The sequence below is a fragment of the Pectinophora gossypiella genome, chromosome 2, assembly GCF_024362695.1.
Source record: "Pectinophora gossypiella chromosome 2, ilPecGoss1.1, whole genome shotgun sequence".
In the NCBI taxonomy this organism is placed as follows: domain Eukaryota; kingdom Metazoa; phylum Arthropoda; class Insecta; order Lepidoptera; family Gelechiidae; genus Pectinophora; species Pectinophora gossypiella.
In genome coordinates, this window is record NC_065405.1 from 1873055 (window position 1) to 1895613 (window position 22559).

The following is a 22559-nucleotide window of genomic DNA, read 5'->3' on the forward strand; positions in this document are numbered from 1 at the left end:
GCCCTGCAGTACTCTATCTGACGCGAGTGGGATGGCGCTCAGAGTAGTCTATTTCAAAGCCGTACTAGGACTCCTGTCCTCCGCCTCTGAATAGTCCTGACAGTTACTGCTGCCGTCTGTCAGGTACCAGGTTACAGTCCCTGCGACGCGCCCCTTCCGTCCTGCACTGCAGTACCGATAGCACCCATCTCCGACTCTGCAACCGTGGAGGTGGGGGTTCCTATAATATAAAAATATAAAATTTATTTATTTCAGATTATAATGATCCATAATTTACATAATAACAAATTAACATTCAAATAAATTAAAATAATAAATAAAATAAAATCAGATAAAACAAATAAAATCAATTCATATATCCCAACAAAAATATTTTCATGTAAAATGATGCCAATCATCTCCTTAGCATTATCCCGTTTTTCACAGGATCCGCTTACCTAACCTGAAGATTTGACAGGTCCGGTTTTTTATAGAAGCGACTGCCTGTCTGAGCTCCAATCGTATCGATCGAAAGTCAAAAAGTTGTATCTCATGCAGAGCCAAGCTTCTAACTCTACGTATACGAACTAGTACTAGTATTTAGATTCTAGAATTCTATGCTAAAAATTAAAATTCTGCTACTTACTCACTTACTTTCAGTTAAAGATGTAACACTAAGTTTACACAAAAATCTTTATTTTTATCTATATTTTATTCGTTACGATGTCACTTACACCCCGTGCAAGTACGTACAGGTGTTAGTGACACCGTAACAAATGCTAAGGGGGATGATTCATACCATGATTCTGAGTTGATATCAAGCGGAATTTCCTATTAGAAAATTCATATTTTTTTTTGTTAAATTTTTAATATTTTTAGTTGCATACTTTTTCGACGGAAAATTCCACTTGATATCAACTCGGAATTTTTATAGTCTGAATCATCCCTCAAAGTTTTCGTTACGATGTCACTCACCCTGTATACTTCAAACACGAGGCTTCATACATATTGTAACGTAAAATATTTCAGTGTTTCATGAGTTTGGAATGCTATTTGTTTATTCAGTTCTACCATTCATTTTGTATTTAACCTTTACTCGAGTATTGTTAGCAATGTTACCATTTATCAGCAATCTGCTATGGCTATTTTCTACGGCTATTGGTAATCGTACTTGGCAGAAAGCATTTATTTTGCTATTTACTTCAGTCACATGAACGGACACGTAAAGGAGATTCATATTCACAACTTATTTATTCATCCTCTATGCTTTTTTGTGATTGTTCTGTAAAAATTTCAAATCAATTCTTCTTATCGTGTAGGTTGTAAGGTGCAATACCAACCTCATCAACCCTGGTGTCAGGGTTATTATTGAGCCGCCAATGGCCCCTGACATGACTCATGCAACGACTACATACTTCAACCAACGGCTTAAAATTTTAAGTGATGTTATTGTCTTGTTTTTGTGTGTGCCTTACTTTCATAATAAACAATTTCTATTCTATACTATTTAAATAATAATTAACGTCAAAATAGCGGGACCAATTGCTTAATGTTGAAATTGCATATTGTTAGATATCCACCTACCCGCTACTATTTGATACCTTAACTAAAAAAAACAAGTACAATCAGATGATTTGCCTGTATTGTCCTAACCAAACTAGGGATCACAAAGTAATTTGTCCCCACCAGGATTCGAATTTCAAGAATCTCTGCCGGTAGTACGGATTGAGCAGATTGGCTAGATCCCTGTTTCGTGTGGCTGTGGAGAGAATGAAAGATCGCCAACCTACGGTAGGACTCGGCATCGAAAGAAGAAGGATTTCTCAAGTTGCCCGTAACATAATGCATTGTAAATTTTAGGTGAAAGGAAACAGTAATTGCCCATACAAATTAAGGTTTTTATTTTCTTTTTCCATGTTAGCTATTATTTTTATGGACCTTTCTAGACGCTTTTCTTATTTTATTTTTTTTTCTCCTACCCTTTCAGTGTTGATAATCATCTATTGGCGGAAATTTGTTATTAGCATCGTCTCATATATATTTAGTTCATTTAATGTATAATTAGTCTATAAGTTTTCCAAATAATATACAAAAAATAAAATGAATAATAAATTGGAGCCTACATTAACTTAAAATATCAGTCTTGCCAGTGATTAATAGATTAACTTTTACTCGTAAATGTAAAGGCTGTATAAAATTACTACCTGCCCATATTCATTGTTCCGCGTTATTTAAAAATGTAAAAACTTGAATGTAAGTAGGTATGTATTTAATTTAGGTTTTTAAAGAATTTATTTTTCCTTTTAAAAATTGTATCACTTATTTTGCTTATTTACTTTGCATGGACAAGAAAAGGAGATGACTATGCACAAATTGCACAATCTATTTAAATAACACATACAGTTCGCTCAACCATTATAGACGGCGTTGGTCTAACAGAAAGGTGTGGGTACTTAGTTCGATGGATGTACCTCTGACTACCTCAATAGGCTACTTGACAACCTAGTCAAATGAGATACTTTTTACGAAATGTCATAACGAACACCTTTTTTGAGGTTTGTATGTAAGGGTGGTATTAATAAACTAATCTCAGCTTCCAAACTGCCCGCAAGATCATGTCTATGTGACAGTTCTTATATAAAAACAGGGACTTGAGCATGATCTTGAGGGCAGTCTCAGCTGAGATTAGTTTATAGAACCACCCTAAATACTGTACTGTGACGTCATCAATAAAAGCGGTCAAACGTCGTGCTCATTGTTACTTAATTCGTAAATAAAATTGGAAAATAAGTCGATAAATAAAATGAAATTAATTTGTGATCATCTTAGACTGGCTTCTTTTGTAGATTAGCATTTTATAATTTATCTTTGACCCAGTCGTGAGCTTACGTTACGTCTCTTTCCCCCACAGATTTATCGCCGCGCGACCCATCTCAGCCCAGCTCCTCACATGCGCATGCGTCTAGCGGCGCGAGCGGCGCACACGCTCAACTCAAGCGGTTGGTAGCGCGCGTGGTAGAAGAAGCTGCAGCGTTACCGGCGCTTGCGCGGTACGCGGCTGAACCTACCACCCCCACCATCGAGACGTCTACGTATGAAGATCTGTTGGCTACTGCAATTTTGAACAAGGTGGGTTAATTTACTATTCTACATTCAAACTCAAACCAACTCAATCTCGACTGGGAAATACATGGCAGCCATGGTAGCCCAGTGGAAAGAACGCTTGACTCTGACTCTGAGGTCGCAGCTTCGAATTCCAGTACTGGCCTAAACCAATGATTTTCGAATTCATGTTTTTCAGTCGTTTCTGTAAAAAACCGGACCTGTCAAATCTTCAAATTAAAAAACGGGATAACGCTAGGAAAATGTGTTTTTGAATTCATATTTGGATCATAAGACGATTATCGCGTGCTCAGTGGTGAAGGAAAACATTGTGAAGAAGCCAACCCACCTGAGAAATGAGTTTCGGAGGTATGTGACTTAACCTGTATTGTGTTGGTTTCCACTTCGCGGGTTGAAAGGTAGGTATAAAGGTAAGGAATTTCACGCACATGCACGCCAGTTTAGAGCAGATCGTACCAAATAGGCTACCTACTTGACAACCTAATCAAATGAGATACTTGTTGACAACTGCAACATAAAAATACCTTTAAAAAAAGGTTATAAAAATATTAATTCTTTACTATTTTTAAATTAATTTTGTATTCATCGATCTTCTCTTATTGTCGGACGTGTTTATAACCTTTGTAATTACCTACTAAAAGTGAATTATATGCGAAGTGGCAAAACAATCAGCATTTCTTTAATACGCAGAGTGGTGAAATAATCAATCCACACACATTTAAACAATACTTTTTACAAAACGAAAGCTTTCTTTGGAGTTTGTATATAAATACGCCAATACGTCATTAATAAAAGCGTCATCAAAATTCGAATATTATAATAAGATAGATTTTTGATCAGCTTAGACTGGCTTCTATTTCTACGTTAGCATTTTATAATTTAACTTGAACCCAATCAAATACCCAATTACAATTCGGAATGAAATATGACTTAGAAGGTACTATGGCTAAAGAATAAGGAATATGACAACAGCAACAAATTAACCTACGTACTTGAACATAACTTTTCAATGAGTTCTTCTATTGTATTCTACTAAATTATTAGCCATTGGGAACTCGAGATTTTCTATTTATCTGCACGAAACACAGAAATATAAGGTCATCTTAGATTTTTCTCATAATACCTACTTATCTGCTTAGGTACCTGTAGTTAGCATAAACACTATAATAGATTTTGTATGTGTATACTTACTAGGTAAGTACGTATACAAAGCTTTTTACTAATTTAAAATAATAAAGTAGAAAAATAATTAATAACTTAGTTACATTACAATAACGCTTACCCTACCGGTCATTCGACTACCATGACTGTATGTAAGCATTTATAAAACCTTTTTCTTTTTTTATAAGTACGTATAATCTTTATATAAAGTTATTTTGAAAATTAATTTCTTAGCAAGGAGTTTTTATAAGTAATGTAACGCATCCTTGGTCACCCCTTAGACACTGCTTACATCTATATTATATCCCTAAAACCTACTTCGGCCTATAAGTATTTATAGATACCTGTAAGAGAAATTCACACAGCACTGAAAACAAACAGGCATTATATAAACGACTATAATAAAACATAATATAGTCCACCTGAAACAGATGGTACACAGACACAAACAGGAATAAATAAATTACTTATATCATAATATAATCCAGGGTTACTTCCATTAGAGTAATACGCTCTACCTACCTAAGATATTTGATACTTATAAATGTTAATAATGTACTTAATTAAATATTATATTTAGATAGCATAATATAACTTGTTTTTACATAAAGAACCTTATTGCGGGAAGCCATAACAGTATTCCATGTCAGCGCATGTTACCTACATTAATTAAGGGATGTCGACTATAATGAAAATTATGTTTTTTTATTTAGATAAACATATTTTCGAGTTTTATTTTAAAAGTTATAAAAAGTAAGGAGTTTTTAACAAGAGCTAAAGAAATTAATTTTCAAAATAACTTTACATAAGTACCTAAAGATTATTATATACTTATAAAAAAATAAAAAGGTTTTATATGCTTATATACAGTCTTTATTGATTCTATATATTTATACTTATACAATCTTTTTGTAGAGTCATAAAATTCTTATTTTATAACAGTTCAGACTTCCTGGCAGTTTGAACACAAAAAAGTATTGCAAAAGCTATAAAATCAATTTAAAAAAGTTTTTATTTCTTTTAATTTTTTTAAAGGTTACTAGGAATATTTTTTGACGCAAAACTGCCAGTTAAACGAATTATAAAGGGTGAATACATTTACAAATAATAATTCGTATTCACAACCCAATTTACGTATCTAACAGAGAAAATAAAATTCTTCTATATATGATCGGCGGAAAAACTTGAAGAAAATTAGGTAGAGCAGATAAGTAAGTATTTGATATTAGATTGAACTGCAGCTGCAAGTTTTATTACAAATAATTTTATATATCAATAAACGAGTAGGTAAGTTCATAATTGTGATTATGATATCCTTTTTTTAAACTAATAATAATAATACGGATCTGCGACATAGATCCGTTATAAAATCATTGTTACATCAGTTAAAACATAAAACCGAGTGATTTGTCGATATTTTATCAATGCCTATTCAGCCGATAACATGGTTTATCTTTGATAATATTCCTCCAGTCTTAAAATAACAGATAACTCCAACCTGTTCGGCGGTTTATAAAGAAATGGTGAGTTTTTATTTGTTTTAATGATAATTAAAACGCGACGCCATATTGGCTGAAAATTTGCGTTCCCGCGCGATTACTTTTTTAGTTTAAAAATAAAAAAATCGAATGTCCGCAAGCGCCAAATTAATTTGTTTTTAAAGTGCTTGTAGGCAAAGGGCCTTGAGTTAATACGGCCTAAATAGATCTGATTTTTTAATTATTGTGTGTGAAAATGTGGTTAGCTGTGTCTTTCTGTGCTTTGATATTTTTATACATTATTGCATTTATAATTTTCGTAAGTACCGACTATTTTTTATTGTATTTTGTATGTAGGTTTATTATGTATGTACGAGGGTTGTTTGATAACTGGCCGAAATGAAAAACTTTTTAAAACTAAAATGGAATAAATAAAATATATACCGTTCTATTTATAAATCTTTAGTTAGCTTACTTACATGCAAAATTTTATTTCATTGGCGCCAAAAAGTCTACTTTTATGCGACGATTGATGTTTATTTGCTAATTACGTTTGAAAAATGGAAAAAACTGAAGTTCGTTTTGAAGGGAAAAATAGCAAGTCAAATTAAAGCCAAGCTGGATGCCGTATTAGGTGACTCTTCTCCTGCGATGAGTACAGTTCACACCTAGGTAACCGATTTTAAACGGGGCAGAAAGAACTGTGAAGACGCCCATAGAGCATGGACGTCCAAATGAGGTCACAAATGAAGTGATGATACGAAAAATTGAAAAAATTGTTCTAAACGATCGACGATTGAAATTACGAGAGATAACCATAATGGCAGGGATATCATCGGAACGAGTTTTTAATATCTTACATGAACATTTGAATATGAAAAAGCTTTGCGCGCGATGGGTGCCGCGTTTGCTGACTGCAGACCAAAGACAGCGGAGAGGGGATGATTCCTTAAAGTGTCTAGAGCTGTATAAACATGATCCTGTTGAATTTTCGCGGCGATATGTAACCGTTGATGAAACATGGATTCATCATATATTCCTAAAACAAAAGAACAGTCTAAACAGTGGACTAAGAGCGGTGAACCTGCGCCTAAGAAGGCAAAATCAACATTATCGGCTGGACAGGTGATGGCTACTGTCTTTTGGGATGCGCGAAGTGTGATTCACGTGGATTATTTTGAAAAGGGTAAGACAATTAATGGACAATACTACGCAAACTTGCTGCAAAGATTGAATGAAGAAATTCAAAGGAAGCTACCTCATTTAGCGAAGAAAAAAATACTGCTCCACCAAGACAATGCACCTGTTCACACCTGCGCTGTAGCAAACGCTAAAATCGAAGAATTAAGATATGAATTGCTGCCGCAACCAACTTATTTGCCAGACCTGGCTCCGTGCGACTTCCATCTGTTCCCAAATTTAAAAAAGTGGCTAGGTAGCCAAAGATTTTCTTCAAATAAAGAAGTCATTGCCACCGTAGATGGCTATTTTGAGGAGTTGGACAAGATCTTCTATCAAAATGGTATAAAAGCTTTAGAAAAGCGCTGGAATAAGTGTGTAGAGGTAGAAGGAAGCTATATTGAAAAATAAATCATTTTTGTGTATATTAGCAGTTATCATTTTCATTTCGGATACTTATCAATCAGCCCTCGTACTTGAGTAAAGCAATTTACCTAATAATATCACAAAAGTGGAAACAATTATTGATACTGTTGAATTTCTGTGATAAGACCTCATTAAATAAGTAGATAGGTACTTTTCAATCGCGATTTAAACTTGTAAACAGTAGATTAGTGGCTGAAGAATGTTCAAGAATAGGCTACTTGACAACCTAGTCAAATGAGATTCTTTTTACGAAACGTCAAAACGAAAGTTTTCTTTGGAGTTTGTTTGGAAATACTGTCCTGTGACGTCAACCGTTCAAACGTCGTACTCATTGTTACTTAATTCATAAATAAAATTCGAAAATGAGTCGGAAAGTACAATGAGAATGATTTTTGATCATTTTAGACTGGCTTCTATTTCTATGAGTGATAGAGTGAGAAACAGTGTGATAAGACAGAGATGTGGTGTAAAAGACGATATAGTGACTAGGATTGAGAAGGGAATGTTAGGTTGGTTTGGACACGTTGAGCGGATGAAGGATAATAGAATTGCAAAAGCGGTATATAAAGCGAAAGTTGATGGTAGGGCTGGCAGAGGAAGACCGAGAAAGACTTACGATGATCAAATTGGAGATGTCCTTAGAAAAGGTTCAATACGATCTACTCTGAACCGGCGTGCGTGTATGAAGCGATTGATGAGTGTGGAGGAGGCAAGAGAAGTGTGTCAGGATCGAAGCAAATGGAATTCTATAGTCTCTGCTTACCCCGGTGGGAAATAGGCGTGAGTTTATGTATGTATGTATTCTATTTCTAGATTAGCATTTTATAATTTATCTTTAACCCGGTCAAATATACCCTATTGGGTAGTTTCCTAGGTCAAAAATGAATTATGAAATTCTGATCACTAAATAAAAACAGATCTAAAGGTGACATTTTTTTTTTCTATTTAACTTATTACAAATCAAATCAACTAACTAACATCATTAACTTATTTATGAATTTTAATCAAGGAAAATGTAATAAGAAGTGCAACATTTTGTCACGTTTTTCTATGACGTCACAGCTTTTTCATAAAAATTCCATAGTAATTTTGTGTTTTGACGTTTAGTTAAAAGCAGTGTTCGGAAAACCCATTTAAAAAGTTAACCGATATAAAAGGTTAACAGATTCAATCGGTATCCTTTTATTACGGTAACACGTTAATCTGTTAACCTATTGAAACCTGTTAACACATATCAAGGGTTAACCTCGGTTTTATAGGTTATTACTAACGAAGAGTAAAATATTAAAACAAACTCAGCTGGAAAGAGAAAGATGGGTATAAACGGGAAACAAGCGTTTTTGAAGAATCGGCTATATTCGACAAAATTGAATGGAATCGTTAAAAATCGGCTAAAATCGTCTGGATTCGAGTAAAATTTACAAAATTGATTGGAATCGATAAGGATGGCTAGATTCCACTTCACTCGACTGGATTCCAGGTTATTCACCTACCTTAATGACACATCGGAGTTGGCAAAGTGGAGTTGGTAATGCGGAGTATAGTATCCCTCAACGCAACTTTTTCTTCTGGGGGACTTCAACGCCTGCCATCAAGAGTGTTTGTACCCGTTCCAGCAGACCGACCATGCTGACAAAGAGGTGCAGGCTTTTGCCTTGTCACTAAGTTTCTCACAGCTGGTAAATTGCGCTGCAAGGGTACCTGACGTTACCAACCATACCGCCAACTGCTTGGACCTTCTGCCGACAACTGATCCGGACCGATATCAAGTATCAGTGACTTTCCTTTAGGAACTTCCGGCCATTGTTTGGTGAGATCTCTATCTGTCTATCCCCCATCTGATCTTAACCGCAGAGAATCCAGGCGAATATGACGATACAAGTTAGCAGACTGGGATGAGATGCGGCACTTCTTCGCGTCCTATCCTTGGAGTGAGGTATGCTTTTCTTCAGAAGACCCGACGAGCTGCGCAGACCCGCATACCGGGTGTGGGGTGAAGAATATACCTGCAAAGCTCCTAACTCTGAAGAAAACTCCGAATAACGCCGCCAAGTCTTGCAAGAGGACAATACGCGGAGCTCGTTTCGACCATATAAGTAGGCCAAATCGGTGCGAAACTGGCTAAGTACCCAACTGGTATTTATCTAGCTAATTTCTGCCGTCTGTTGTTGCCGCCATTGCTGAAACCTGATGGATCGCTGACCTATACCGCGCACGAGAAGGCAAATTTATTTATCTCGTCACCTGCGACTCTCGTCTAGATGCTGAGAACAATATTCCACCTAGTGTACCTCCTTGTGATCTGGCAATGGCAATACTGGGCTGAAAAAAATTTGAATGCCATCGAAACTACAAGAAGAAGAAGAATGGCAGAGATCTGTATCCGGCAACATGAGGTCCTAAAAATGCTTCACATTCTAGACGTGAATGAGTTCCGTGGTCCAGATGGTATTCCAGCAATCGTACAGCAGAACTGTGCACTTGAGTCGTCTCCAGTACTGACACGGCTCTACCGGCTCTCTTTGGGTTCAGGACTAGTCCCGAACCCATGTAAGCTTGCCTATGTGCAGCTTGTGTCCAAAAAAGGTAGTCGTGCCGTGCCGACCCTGCTAACTACCGCCCCATTTCAGCGAACTTGAACAATTCCCTTCTAGCGTACCTTCACCAACGATCTATTTAGTGACCGCCAATTTGGTTTCCGCCGTAATAGGTCAACTGGCGAATTCTTGTGTACGCTACACACTTGCGAGGCTCTTGCCGTGTCCTTTGATATCACAAAGGTTTTTGATAGGGTTTGGGAGAGTCTTATTGGAAATATAGCCATAGGCTTATTGGAAAGCTTCCGGCATATGGGATCCCTTCTAGCCTGTGTAATTGGATATCTGACTTCCGGAGGAATAGACGGATTTGGGAAGTCGTCGATGGGTGCTCGTCTGATTTACATGGTATTAGTGCCGGAGTCCCTCAGGGATCTGTTCTCTCTCCCACTATCTTCCTGCTCCAGATCAATTATCTGCTGATTTATGTCCTATGGGTATGCAGACGATAGCACAGTGACGGAGAACAAGCACCAGGAATGTCAGCATTATCAGAACTTGTTATCAGGATCTTATGAATCGTGTGAATTTGACCCTTAAGTCCGTCTCAGAACGGGGTGACAACAACTTGGTCGAATTCAACGCTTCCAAAACCCAGGCATGTCTGTTCACCGCGAAACGAATCTGGCTCCAATGTTCCGGAGTGTACCCATTAGTGATGTAACGAATATTAGCATTCGCGAATATTTTTTGCAGATATTCGTATACGCATTCGCGAATGTCTAAAAATTTACATTCGTTACACCATCACTAATATCCACGTCAATTACCAACTATCTCGAGCTCTATGGTATGGACCTAATTGCCAACCTAAACTTCGGCTGCTACACCGAGTCTATAACAAAATTGCAGCCAAAAATCAGACATCCTTTCTAAAGTCAGATGATATTTCCCCTCAGAGCAGTTGCTCGATCTATACACAGCACAGGTTCGTTGTAGTATGGAGTACTGCTGTCACCTTTGGCAAGGCTCTGCCAGCTCTCGGTTGGCCGCTCTCGACTTGGTGGAGCGTTGAGCATTAAAGCTAATGACAATGACAATGAGTCGTTAGTGAAGACTCGACTCCAAAGTCTAAAACACAGACGAAGGGTAGCGGTTTTTTATAGGATACACTTCGGTGTGCGGTTCAGTGTGTGCAGGAACTTCATGAGTTAATTCCACCCACACTATTCCATCTTCGATCAACTAGTCGTCGGCAGACATTTCATGTTGTTGATATACCACCAATCCGCACTAAACGTTTTGCCTCTTCCTTTTTAATGCGAATAGCAAAGGACTGGAACTGTTGTCTGCATTTCCAACTCGTTATAATTTGGCATTTTTCAAGGCTAGGGTGAATAGGCATGTACTAGGTAAGCGTGATTCACCCTAGACCACATCGTCCCATACCACCAGGTGAGAATGACGCGGTTTTCAAACGTGAGCCTATATTATTAATAAAAAACTGTCGATTTTAGTCGTTTCCAGGCGATTTTGTGGAATCCAGTCTAGTGGAGTGGATCAAGTCATTTGTGTCAGTTTAAGTCCATTCAAGCTGATTGTGACGATTCTAGGTGCTTGTCAAATCCAGTCCATTTTAATCGATTCTAGTCGAATCCAGTCGATTCCTCGACTAAAAAATAGACTCGATTCAAGTCTTTAAATTAATATACGCATCATACAAAACCGTAACGTACCATACGCCTAAACCATGCGATACGGACTTCATCCTATGGCTACATATTAAGATGCATCCCAATTCCATCTCAGATCAGAGTAATATTCAAGATCACTCAAACAAGTGAGTTAGAGAGCGTTATTATATTGTCTAGATTCCATGACGACTACCTTCCGACTTCATACTAGTAACCACATCTTGCGTCATTTTAAAATGGAGTTCCTATAACCATCTGGTTACCATCAGATCTTGAATACTAACCAGAGCTAGAATGCTCGTCAAGGCAAATTATTTTAACATCGAGTTTCTAAGTTGACAATACAAATGACCACCTGGTCATCATCACACCCTGAGTATCAACCAGCAACAACCACCTAGAGTCAGAGTTCTCATCAAGACAAATCAAACAAACCCAAACTTCCTTTTGGTTATCATCCAATCCTAAATACCAACCACCAATAAAGTTCTCATCAAGACAATTCAAACAAGCCCAAACTCGAAGGTTACGCGTTATTTTAATATCGATTTCCTAACTTATGACCATCTGGTCATCATCAGACGCTGAATACCAACCACCAAAGCCAAGTATAGCTAGAAGGCTCATCAAGACAAATCAAACAAGCCCAAACTCGGAGGTCTAGCGTTATTTTAATATCGAGCTCCTATCCTTATAACCACCTGTTTATCATCACACCCTGAGTATCAACCACCAACAACCACCTAGGGTCAGAGTGTTCATCAAGACAAGTCAAACAAACTCAAACTCGGCGATCTTGCGTAATTTTTTTGTCGAGTATATATAATAATATAATATAACCTGGTCATCATCAGACCCTGGATCCTTCCGTCATGTCTACAAATCTTCTCGTAATTATCACCTATCAAACAAAAAAAAACGTAACCAAATCGGATCATGCGTTCTGCAACTACGTTACGACCTTTCCGCGTAGCGTCGCTGGTTAAAAAGTAAACGTCGAAATAGTAAAAAACAAAGCGCGTGGAACGATTAAACGACGCCGACAAGTGCCTGCAGGTTGCTTGGCGCAGCGTTGCCAGCATTCATTTCGCACGACGGAATGGCAACATGCAAAAATAACCGTTTGTAAAGCGGTTAACCTATCATTCCTGTTAACCTTTAATTTCTGTTAACAGTGTTCGCAATAACCCCCTTGATAAAGAATACCGAAATGTTTCGGTATACGCCTGTACTGTTAACACATATTTATTTCGGTTAATAACCGAATTATTTCTGTTATTAACCCTAACCGGAGGAACACTGGTTAAAAGTAACTGATTTGACTACTTAGTTGGAAACTACCCAATTCATTATATAAGTTTATCTAATAATTTCGAAATTTTAATAGAGTTCTTCTTTCATCAATTTATTTAGGAGGTTAAAGGCCACATTGAAACCATTCATCTAAAAAAGAAATATTGGAATTTGACATTTGCGCATATGAAAGTCAGTGCGCAATGTCAACATTCATGTCAAATAACAATATTGCGTTTTAGATTAATTGCTTAGATGTGGCCATTTTTATACCGTGTGCGACAGTCGGTGGTTTTTCTTTTGCAAAACATTTGCCTCGTTTTATAAAAAATAACGTATTTAATACTAATTACACGAATCGATACAACACAAAGTTCGTCTTCTTTAGTATTCCGGTTGTTACATCAATAACTGTCCACAACCTCGAATCACGCTTGTGTTTTGGTTACTAGTGGCCGCCAAACTCCCCTAATATGGCTCATTTAACAACCATATACTTACTCAAGTATTTACTTAAACTACTTAGTAACGTTAAGCAGTCGGCCCCAGTTACTAAATAGTAACCTAACCTGCCCTCCGAATCACTTGGTTTGTTTACAACACAGTTGGTATAAACACTACACAAATTCATTAATTCTAAAAAACAAAATCTTTAGTAACTCTAGTTTTCCTGTAAGTGATTCTCTCTAAAGTCTAAACACTACTGTTGAACTGCCGCTGTTTTTACTTAAACTGTAAAATTGCGCATAATATTGTATAAATTTTAACAAAGTTATCTTTGTAATGTGTTTGTGCAATAAAGTTATTATTAACTGTGTTAATGAAAATTGGACTTAAGATAAATTATCCTCTAAAAATAAATAAATTATTAGAGAATAAATACAACAATTTAAAATGATTTATTATAAGTGACTAATTGTATTTATGTTATCCTAATAAAATTTTATATTAATATAATAAATTCAACTCGCCAACCCTAAAACTCTTGCTTCTTCAGAAACGCGATGCGCATCGCAGTGCGAAAACGCGCGCCAATGCGCAACCCCGCCAGCCATCTTTCTTTCCCATACTTAAAGTTATTTCCCACATTTACGTGTCAAAAGTATATTTCTTTCTTTAAAAAGTATCTAATTACAAAACATACGTTCGAATGTAGCGTGTTAGTTGAAGATGTACAATTTCTTCAATCACATTGTCAACTATTTTCCCAGTGGAAACGAGGTGATTAGCGTGTCGTTTATGGAATATTTGTGGACTAATCTTTCTATCTGTATTGAAAAAAAAATGGCTTCTCTCATTTTATAATTTCTTATTTATTTTATTTAATTATAAATTAAATAAGTCCACAGATATTTCAGTATTAATTTAAGAGTTTTTTTCTTTCTTTTTTCTGTAAATAGAATTTTAGTAAATGTTTAAATATATTGAGAGATTTAGGTACAACAGCTAATATCTTTCTGCCCGCGCCCGGATCAGGGCCCTCAGCGCTCTCCATTTGTCCAGCCAAGTAGTTAGTTAAATCTACAATAGGGCACGTCAATACAACGTGGATTTCTGTCATAACGCACACGGAGTGTATATATTCTACCCCTTTATTATATTATATAAAAAAAAACTATCCTATATTCCTTCCCATGGAACAATAACACAACCCAAGTAGCATTCGGGGTTCTATATAAGATGTCTAGTCGTTCACATGTACTCTACAAGCTGTGTATGTCAGCTGTATATGAGCTGTATAGCTTGCTATAATGCTTTTATTGAACCAGTTTGGGCACAAATTAGACAGCCTTAAGTTCACTATGGCTGTACATTAGAAGTATAATAGCATTATAATAGCAGTTTAAGTAGTAACATCGGACTTAAGGCTGACTTACGGCACTATATGGAACGCAGTGTGAACCATACAACGTACATGAGTGTAATAAAGAGTAATAAGTGGCTAAATACACAGCCTTTACAGTTAAAATCGGACAAAAGTACTCCAGTAAGCTACCTTAAATTCACTTGTGTCCTAAATTATTTCCACATTTTAATATATTAGTTTGACAATTGTACGGAGTGCACGGATTCGGGGCAAACTAACTCCGGCGGATTATTATTATAATATAACACGCGATTAGTACCTGTTTTATATACCATATCATGTTAATGCCATGGGAATGCAACTTTATCGTGAAATGTATACATATTGACAACTAAAAATTTCACGCGCCTCTGTAAAAACGCTTTATTCATTTTGAAATATTTAAAACTGGCTGAGAGGAAAATTTACATTTTCAGTTTTTGATATTTTATTGGAATTATAATTATACTACGGTAATTAATTTTAACATGAAACCAAAACTCATTCGCTCTATCTGCGTATTTTGTGATAAATCTGCATTAATCTTGTAGATTTATTTGGTAAATATTTTAGGTTACGTAGAACAAAATGGTGGAAATGAAATACGGCTATGTGAACTGTTATAACTCCTATTTAATGCGGTGAGCGTATATTAGGTTCACATGTGTTCTGTTAGAATGCTGTTATCTATATGAAGTCCCACATTTGTACCACTACAGCGCCAATGCCAATTAATTTATTCTAATGTGAACTTATGTACAGCTTTAAGATGTAGTTCAGGACAATTGTGTATCTTTAATTCTTTCTTCAAATACTGAAATTTTAGAGATCCGCAATAAAAATTATTAATGGCCGTTAAATGCCCAGTTAAAAATGCCCAGTTACTTATAGTCAAGTATGAATACCTAAAGTACAAATTTTGTAACAAACTAACAAAAATCACCTTTTCGTGTGAGACACACAGTTGGCGTCAGAGTATTTACATTACAAAAACACTACTCTGTTCAAGGAGGTATTTAAAATAATGTAAAAAAACTAGATAAACAGGGACAACATTATGCCCTGCGACAGAAAAGGACAGAAAATAATTTGTTTGCAATCACCATTATTTTGAAGGGAACTTTCAGGTTCAGGCATAATATTTTCCTCTGCATCATGTACGGAACCACCAACAACGGTTGCAATGGCGCTTGGGAAAAAGTGTAATAGAATATCACATTTACATTCATGTTCAGCTTACAGCAAATAAGAGTAGTACTTGTGGACAAATAAACTGCTATTGATGTTAATGGACAACACATATGGTCTTTCTAACAGCCTAGAGTCCACATGTGAATCATTTAAACACTTCTGTACAGATAGTAAAAAAAGGTTATTTTAAGTATCACAAACAAGTCCTAATACAGCTACTGGCTGTATAACAGTCTAAAACAAGTAAACATAACAGCCTTTGGCTTTATAAATGTCCACAAGTGTTATATTAAAATGCTAGCTCTATAACATCGAACTAGTAGGCCGTTAAACAGCGGTTGCCGTATCTCTACCCTCCTATAATGCTCTTAGTCAGAAAGCTGACTAAAGGATAGTTGTTAGAGTATTATAACACCCATAATCGTATAAAAGTATTACTCTACACTCCTATACGTCCCTTAGACAGGTATAGGTGTAATTAATTGCAATAATGCAGCTAATACATCACGAGTGAACTGTAGTAATGCTTTAAGTTCACCTTGGAACTAAATGTGTACTCTTAAATGGAACAAAATGCTACTTGGGAATACTATCTTTGCAACAATTTTCATCAGTTTAGTAGTTTTGACGTGAAAAGCGTAACATACCTACAGACAGAGTTACTTTCGTATTTATAAGTAGGGAGAAAACATCCCCTTTTGGATTCACCTACACAGACAAACAAATGTAAAAATTTAGTTTCAAAAATGGCTGCAGTTTTCATGTCTAGCTAGACACTCTGCCTATCCCATTAGGTATTACGGATTGAGTTTTACCTATGTTTGTAGATGTTTCAAATTCCAAAGAAAATGAAATACTACCATAAGAAAATAACAAGAAATTGCTTAAACGACTTCTTTAACTTAACCGGGATTATAAACAGCATGACACACTTTTGCGAGACCATTTACGGAACAAAAATATATTAGTCTAAGCAATCAAAGGGGAGAGAGCTTAGAATGTCCCCTCTACTGAATTGCCAAGCTATTGCTTTCTCGCAGATTGCCTTTTTCTACTTAGTGCAAGTGAGTGTAATATCTTAGGAATGTGAGATCTGTGATTAGTTCCAACTTCAGCTCGGGTTAAGATGTCAACTTTCCTGCCTAGCTCTATCTAGGTATTTGTCACGCGTAGTTCTGTTTTTTGTTTTGTAATCCATGTTTTCTTTTTGTTATCACCTAATCAAGTGAGACTGTGGTCTAATGCAAAAAAGCATTATCTACAATTAAAATAAATAAACGAATTTCTATTTATTTTCTCACAAACAAAATAAATCTTAAAACTAAACAAGTAGGTATGAATAATCTTAAATAAATTGTGTGACTGGTGCCTAGACTAGATACAAGAATACATCTGTAATATAGGCCAACAGGGTGGTTAAAATGGCCACATCGAAGCAATTCATCTGAAAAAGCAATACTGCAATTTGACATTGGCGCATATAAAAGTAAGTGCGCAATGCAAACAAATGGCGTTTTTAACCGGTCACTCGCACCTGAAGATATAAAAATAAAACTTTAAAAACTAAAACCCGTCTACTGAAAATCACGCTCTAAAAAATAAAAAACAAGAAAATATTTCTCTGAAAATCTTTTCAATAGTGATGTTTACGACATAGCCGCGTGGTCGTATGCCGTGGTAAGCAAACTCTTAAGACAGATTGGCTTCGTCACAGCCGCGTAGAAGTAAGTCAAAGTTATGAAAATAAAAGTAACGCTAAATCACCTACCTTACTTTATCATTAGTAATATCAAACTAAAATAATCTCGAAATTATTAACATAAGCGGTTAGGCCGTTGGTCCCGGTTACTTAAGTAGTCGTTACATGAGCCATGTCAGGGGCCATTGGCGGCTCAATAGTAACCCTGACACCAGGGTGCATGAGGTTGGTACTCCACCTCACAACGCACACGATAGAAGATTATTAACATTTCGTAGATAGTAATAGCATACCCCGGACACTTCATACAAACAACCTCGTTTTACACAGACACTACACATTGACATTATCGTACACGCGCATCTGTGTGTGTGACGTCTGACACCATACGATTCAAGTCTAAACTAAGTTCGAGGGGGGTGAGGTAAACCTAGCTCGCTGGTGGGGAGCGCAGAGTTGCCGTTCTATACGTAGTATTATTCCTTATTCTATGGTAATAGGTAACTTTGGAAATACACGTGCATTCCTCCCGCCAAATCTTATCGACACCCGGACATGCAATATCATTTTATTTAAGTCCGGTTTATTACAACAAATAATTAACAGTTCATTTTATCTTTATAAGAAAGTGACTCATAAATCGGACAAAAGCCTGCATATAAATTGACATTCATAATTTATTGACTAAATCACACTGATAAGGAAATGATAGGGCAATGAACTTACAAAATTTTGTTTCATGAAAAGCTATATACAATGACATCGTAACGAATACTGAGGGGGATGATACAGACCATGATTCTGAGTTGATATCAAGTGGAATTTCCTGTCGGAAAATTCATGAAAATTGTGTTTTTTTTTAATTATTTTCAGTTCCATACTTTTACGACGGAAAAATCCACTTGATATCAACTCAGAATCATGGCCTGAATCATCCCTCAGTTTTCGGTACGATGTCACTAACACCCTGTATTTACCCGATTTTATTCCACATTCATTCATATTGACGTACTAAAATAGATAATGTAAACAATTCTATGAAAATAAATAATCAAATAAGTATTTTCCAATGATAGCCGAATTACTTTTCGAATTCATGTTTGGATCATAAATGTGCTCAGCGGTGAAGGAAAACATCGTGAAAAAATTCACGTTCCCAAGAAATGCATTTTCAGAGGTATGTGACCTAACCTGTATTGGGCTGGTTTTCCCTTCGCGGGTTGGAAGGTCAGACAGGCAATCGCTTCTGTGAAAACCCGAAGCTGTCAAATCTTCAGGTTAGGTAAATGGACCCTGTGAGAAACGGGATAATGCTAGGGAGATGATTTTCGCGTGGAAACGCTAGATACAGAAGTATCTCAATGGTGATTAAAAATGTCTTACATTGCATACAAGTAAATTGCCTACATCACACATCTCTTTCTCATCGAGTTAGAAAAAACCGCAGAAGTTTGGTTGCTACCCTCATAAGTCTTCACACCTGCAATTTGTCATTTGCGCATATAAAAGTAAGTGCGCAATGCAAACAAATTTCAAATAGCAATTTTGCTATTTTAGATGAATTGTTTCGATGTGGCCTTTTAAACCCGCTGTTCGGTACATGTATGAAGGCCATACTCTCGGCCTGGCGTTTCATTAAAAACCTTAATCATAATTTCCTATTGTTCCAGGTCATAGAACGATACCAGACAGAGAATGGTTCAGGAGGCAGAAGCAGCGGCATCCATTCAGCGAGTGCCAGCCCTACCCCTTCGGAGAGGTCCTCACCCCGCTCCCTGAACTCCAGAGCCAGGGATATATCGCCACCTGTATGTATTTCTTTTTATTTTTCAAAAACAAAATCTTTGTGTCGGTATCTGGGACCTCCGGATCGTGAGCCCAACAGTCAACCACTGCACCACCGAGGCCGTTTATGGACTGAAATAATTTTCGTTCGTCGCAATACACACACACACACACACACACACATGTTGGACTAAATGTTGCTCATCAATATTATAAATAACGGCCTCTGTGGTTGTTGAGGTTGAGCGTTGGGCTCACGATCCGGAGGTCCCGGGTTCGAATCCCGGTAGGGAAATATCACAAAAATCACTTTGTGATCCCTAGTTTGGTTAGGACATTACAGGCTGATCACCTGATTGTCCAAAAAGTAAGATGATCCGTCCCGGTTACTACTTACTAATGTAAGTAAGTAGTCTTTACATGAGCCATGTCAGGGGCCTTTGGCGGCTCAATAGTAACCCTGACACCAGGGTTGATGAGGTTGGTAATTCACCTCACAACTCACACGATAGAAGAAGAATATTATAAATTAATAATATAATAATAATGAGTTCAGTATAAGTCTCTTGGGGGACATCTTCTTTTGCGGTATAAATACATATTTTCTTTAACCTCAAGTCAAAAGTTAAAAAAAATCATCCTAACACTCGTAACATCTCAGTTTTGACTAAAACAACATCATGTATTTTCCAGCTTCGAGAAGAAGATGAGTTATCAGACTGGGAGGAGGGCGAGGCGACAGCTTCAGATGATGCGCTCGAGTTGCCTCGCCGCGTGCCCTTTCCAGAGTTCGGCGGTGACATAGTTCATGCTACAGGTAATGTGTTTTGCTATTTTTTCACAAATAATTACAACGGCAATTAACACGACGATGAGCGAAGACAGTCTATGCTCGTCACTTCTATTTCGCATAAGTGGTATTGTGTTTATTTATTATGTACGTTCTGTTATAACTTTATTTAATTTTCGTCTATAGAAGAAAATAACTTACTCTTATCCTCTTCTATCGTGTGGGTTGTGAGGTGCATTACCAACCTCATCAACCCTGGTGCCAGGGTTATTATTGAGCCGCCAAAGGGCCCTGACATGGCTCATGTAACTTACTCTTATGATACCTATACCAATCGTCACTGGAAAGGCAAAATTGTTGGGCTCTAGGCGCTTATGTACTAATTTAGCTTTTCCAGTGACAATATATTAATAGGTAATGGTTATCACACTTTTCTGTATGACTTCGATAGATTTCATTACTAGTCAACTAAATACGATCGCACTAATTTTGAATCATTGTTGTGTTCTAAAAATAAACTGGAATAATGCACCTCTTTACAGACAACGATGACCGTGATTTCGACGAAGTATCCGGCAGTGATATCCAAGCAGTCGACGGATCGTGGGAAGAGAACTGGCTGTTCCAAAAAAAAAAGATAAAGACCATCCAGTCAGTGCCCGTGCCTATGCTGGTGCCCAACTCAAACACCGAATACAGAGCCCTGATCGGTGACAGAGACGCCGACGACACCACAGACCTCTCAGACAACGCTAGCGAAGGCGATGAAGAAGCTGAATACAAAAGCGACATCAAAAGAGTACTAGATTCCAAACACGTGATTGGTGGTAAACCTAAAATAGACGAACTACTCGACTTCGAACCGGACAGCCTAAACATGGTTGATGCAGGCGATGAGTTCGAAATATGTGATAACGAACAGGATAAAGATGTTGTTGATGCTGTTAATAATGAAATCAACGACGATACTGCCAAACCAGACAATCACGACAAACAAGATGAAGACAAAGACTCCGTTCTAGTATTAGGAATGGACAGCGGGCCACTGACAAAAGCAGAATTTGCATTGAAAGAAGAAATACATAGAACATTGCTGAATGGTACCGCGGAAGACTTCGCAGCACAGCTCGAAGCTAAAATAAACGGTGAAGAACAGGATGAGCTTGATAAAATGCACAAAGGTAAATATGAATGTATATTACTTATACATACGCATCTTATCTTATAAAAGCAGAATATTCAATGTTTCGAAACAATTTTGAATAAATTCAACAAGTAGATACATTAAATTGCAAATTATCGAAGAAAACCAATTTCTAAACGAACACAGGTAGCTATCTAATCATCAATCTGTGCTACTTGATCAATGATAGCAGTGAAGTGTTTGGAATGTAGTGATAAAATACGTAATTGGTGTTAATCTTCCAGGGTCTATGGGCACGCTCAGTCGCCACGAGCGAGAGGGTGAGTACGAAGAAACTGTGACCAAACCCGTCCAAAGATACGCCGACAGCCTCAGGAGGAAACATTTTGAAGACGAACCGCAACAGTAAGTATTACGTAACATAACTTAATATCAATTCTAGTATCTTATCCCAATTGAGGTAATCAGGGGTACATCCATCGCAAGATGAAATAAGTACCCACACCTCACCGGGCTTTCTGTTAGACCAACGTGATAAGTGCTAAGCCGTATCGTCTATAATAATGGTCGAGCAAATTGTGTTAATGAAAACTGCAGTTAAGATAAATTAATAACTCATTGGTGCAAATCCGGTACCGGAGTTCGAAACGTCGCTCCCCGTTCGAGAAAAACAACGCAATCAATAATAATCACTGATAATCTTATTTAATTCTTTGCGTATTTTACTTATAACAGAATCACAAGGGGTCATATTTTGTACGACGACTTGAATGAATTATTTTACTCTGTCTCCGGTAACATCAATAATAAACAGATTCATTGTTTTTCTTACAGCATACCCACACGAGATACAGACAAAGAAGATGATTTGATACCAGGTTCTATTGCGTATAGAGAACGTAAAAAATGGTTGAACTACGTTGAAATGCCAAACAACCCCTATTCTCCTGAAGCAATACAAAAGAGACTTTCAGCTAAAAGCACTTCCTCACTCTTCGACATGCTGACCAAGCCAAAAGACTTAGATGATGACGACAGAAGCATCAAATCTGAAAATATTAATGGAAAGGAAAGTCTTAAAGAGCACGACTTGCTCGAAAAAGATGAACGTAATCTACAGTTAGAGAAGTTAAACACGGAAGGTATCATTATGAATGGAAACAGACCGAAAAGTCCATCTCCAAGAATTCTGAAAGATGTACTAGCGGAAGAGGTACCACAATACAAACGGTAA

General features: G+C 36.9%; 1 protein-coding gene across 13 annotated transcripts in view; it reads left to right on the forward strand.

Moving 5' to 3' along the window:
- LOC126373556 (uncharacterized) overlaps positions 1 to 22559 on the forward strand; it is a 163123-nt gene that overhangs the window by 135682 nt on the left and 4882 nt on the right. For 12 of the 13 annotated variants that reach the window (XR_007567334.1, XM_050019793.1, XM_050019701.1 and 9 more), the window contains 6 exons: positions 2891 to 3108; positions 19277 to 19414; positions 20085 to 20208; positions 20724 to 21362; positions 21610 to 21730; positions 22160 to 22555. Coding sequence is in view for 12 of the 13 variants with exons in the window: in XM_050019793.1 (XP_049875750.1) it covers positions 2891 to 3108; positions 19277 to 19414; positions 20085 to 20208; positions 20724 to 21362; positions 21610 to 21730; positions 22160 to 22555 (1636 nt within the window). In the remaining variant the exon portion in view is untranslated. Of the gene's footprint in view, positions 1 to 2890; positions 3109 to 5846; positions 6061 to 19276; positions 19415 to 20084; positions 20209 to 20723; positions 21363 to 21609; positions 21731 to 22159; positions 22556 to 22559 lie in introns of those variants that run through there. The other variant, XM_050019788.1, reaches the window with a different exon arrangement.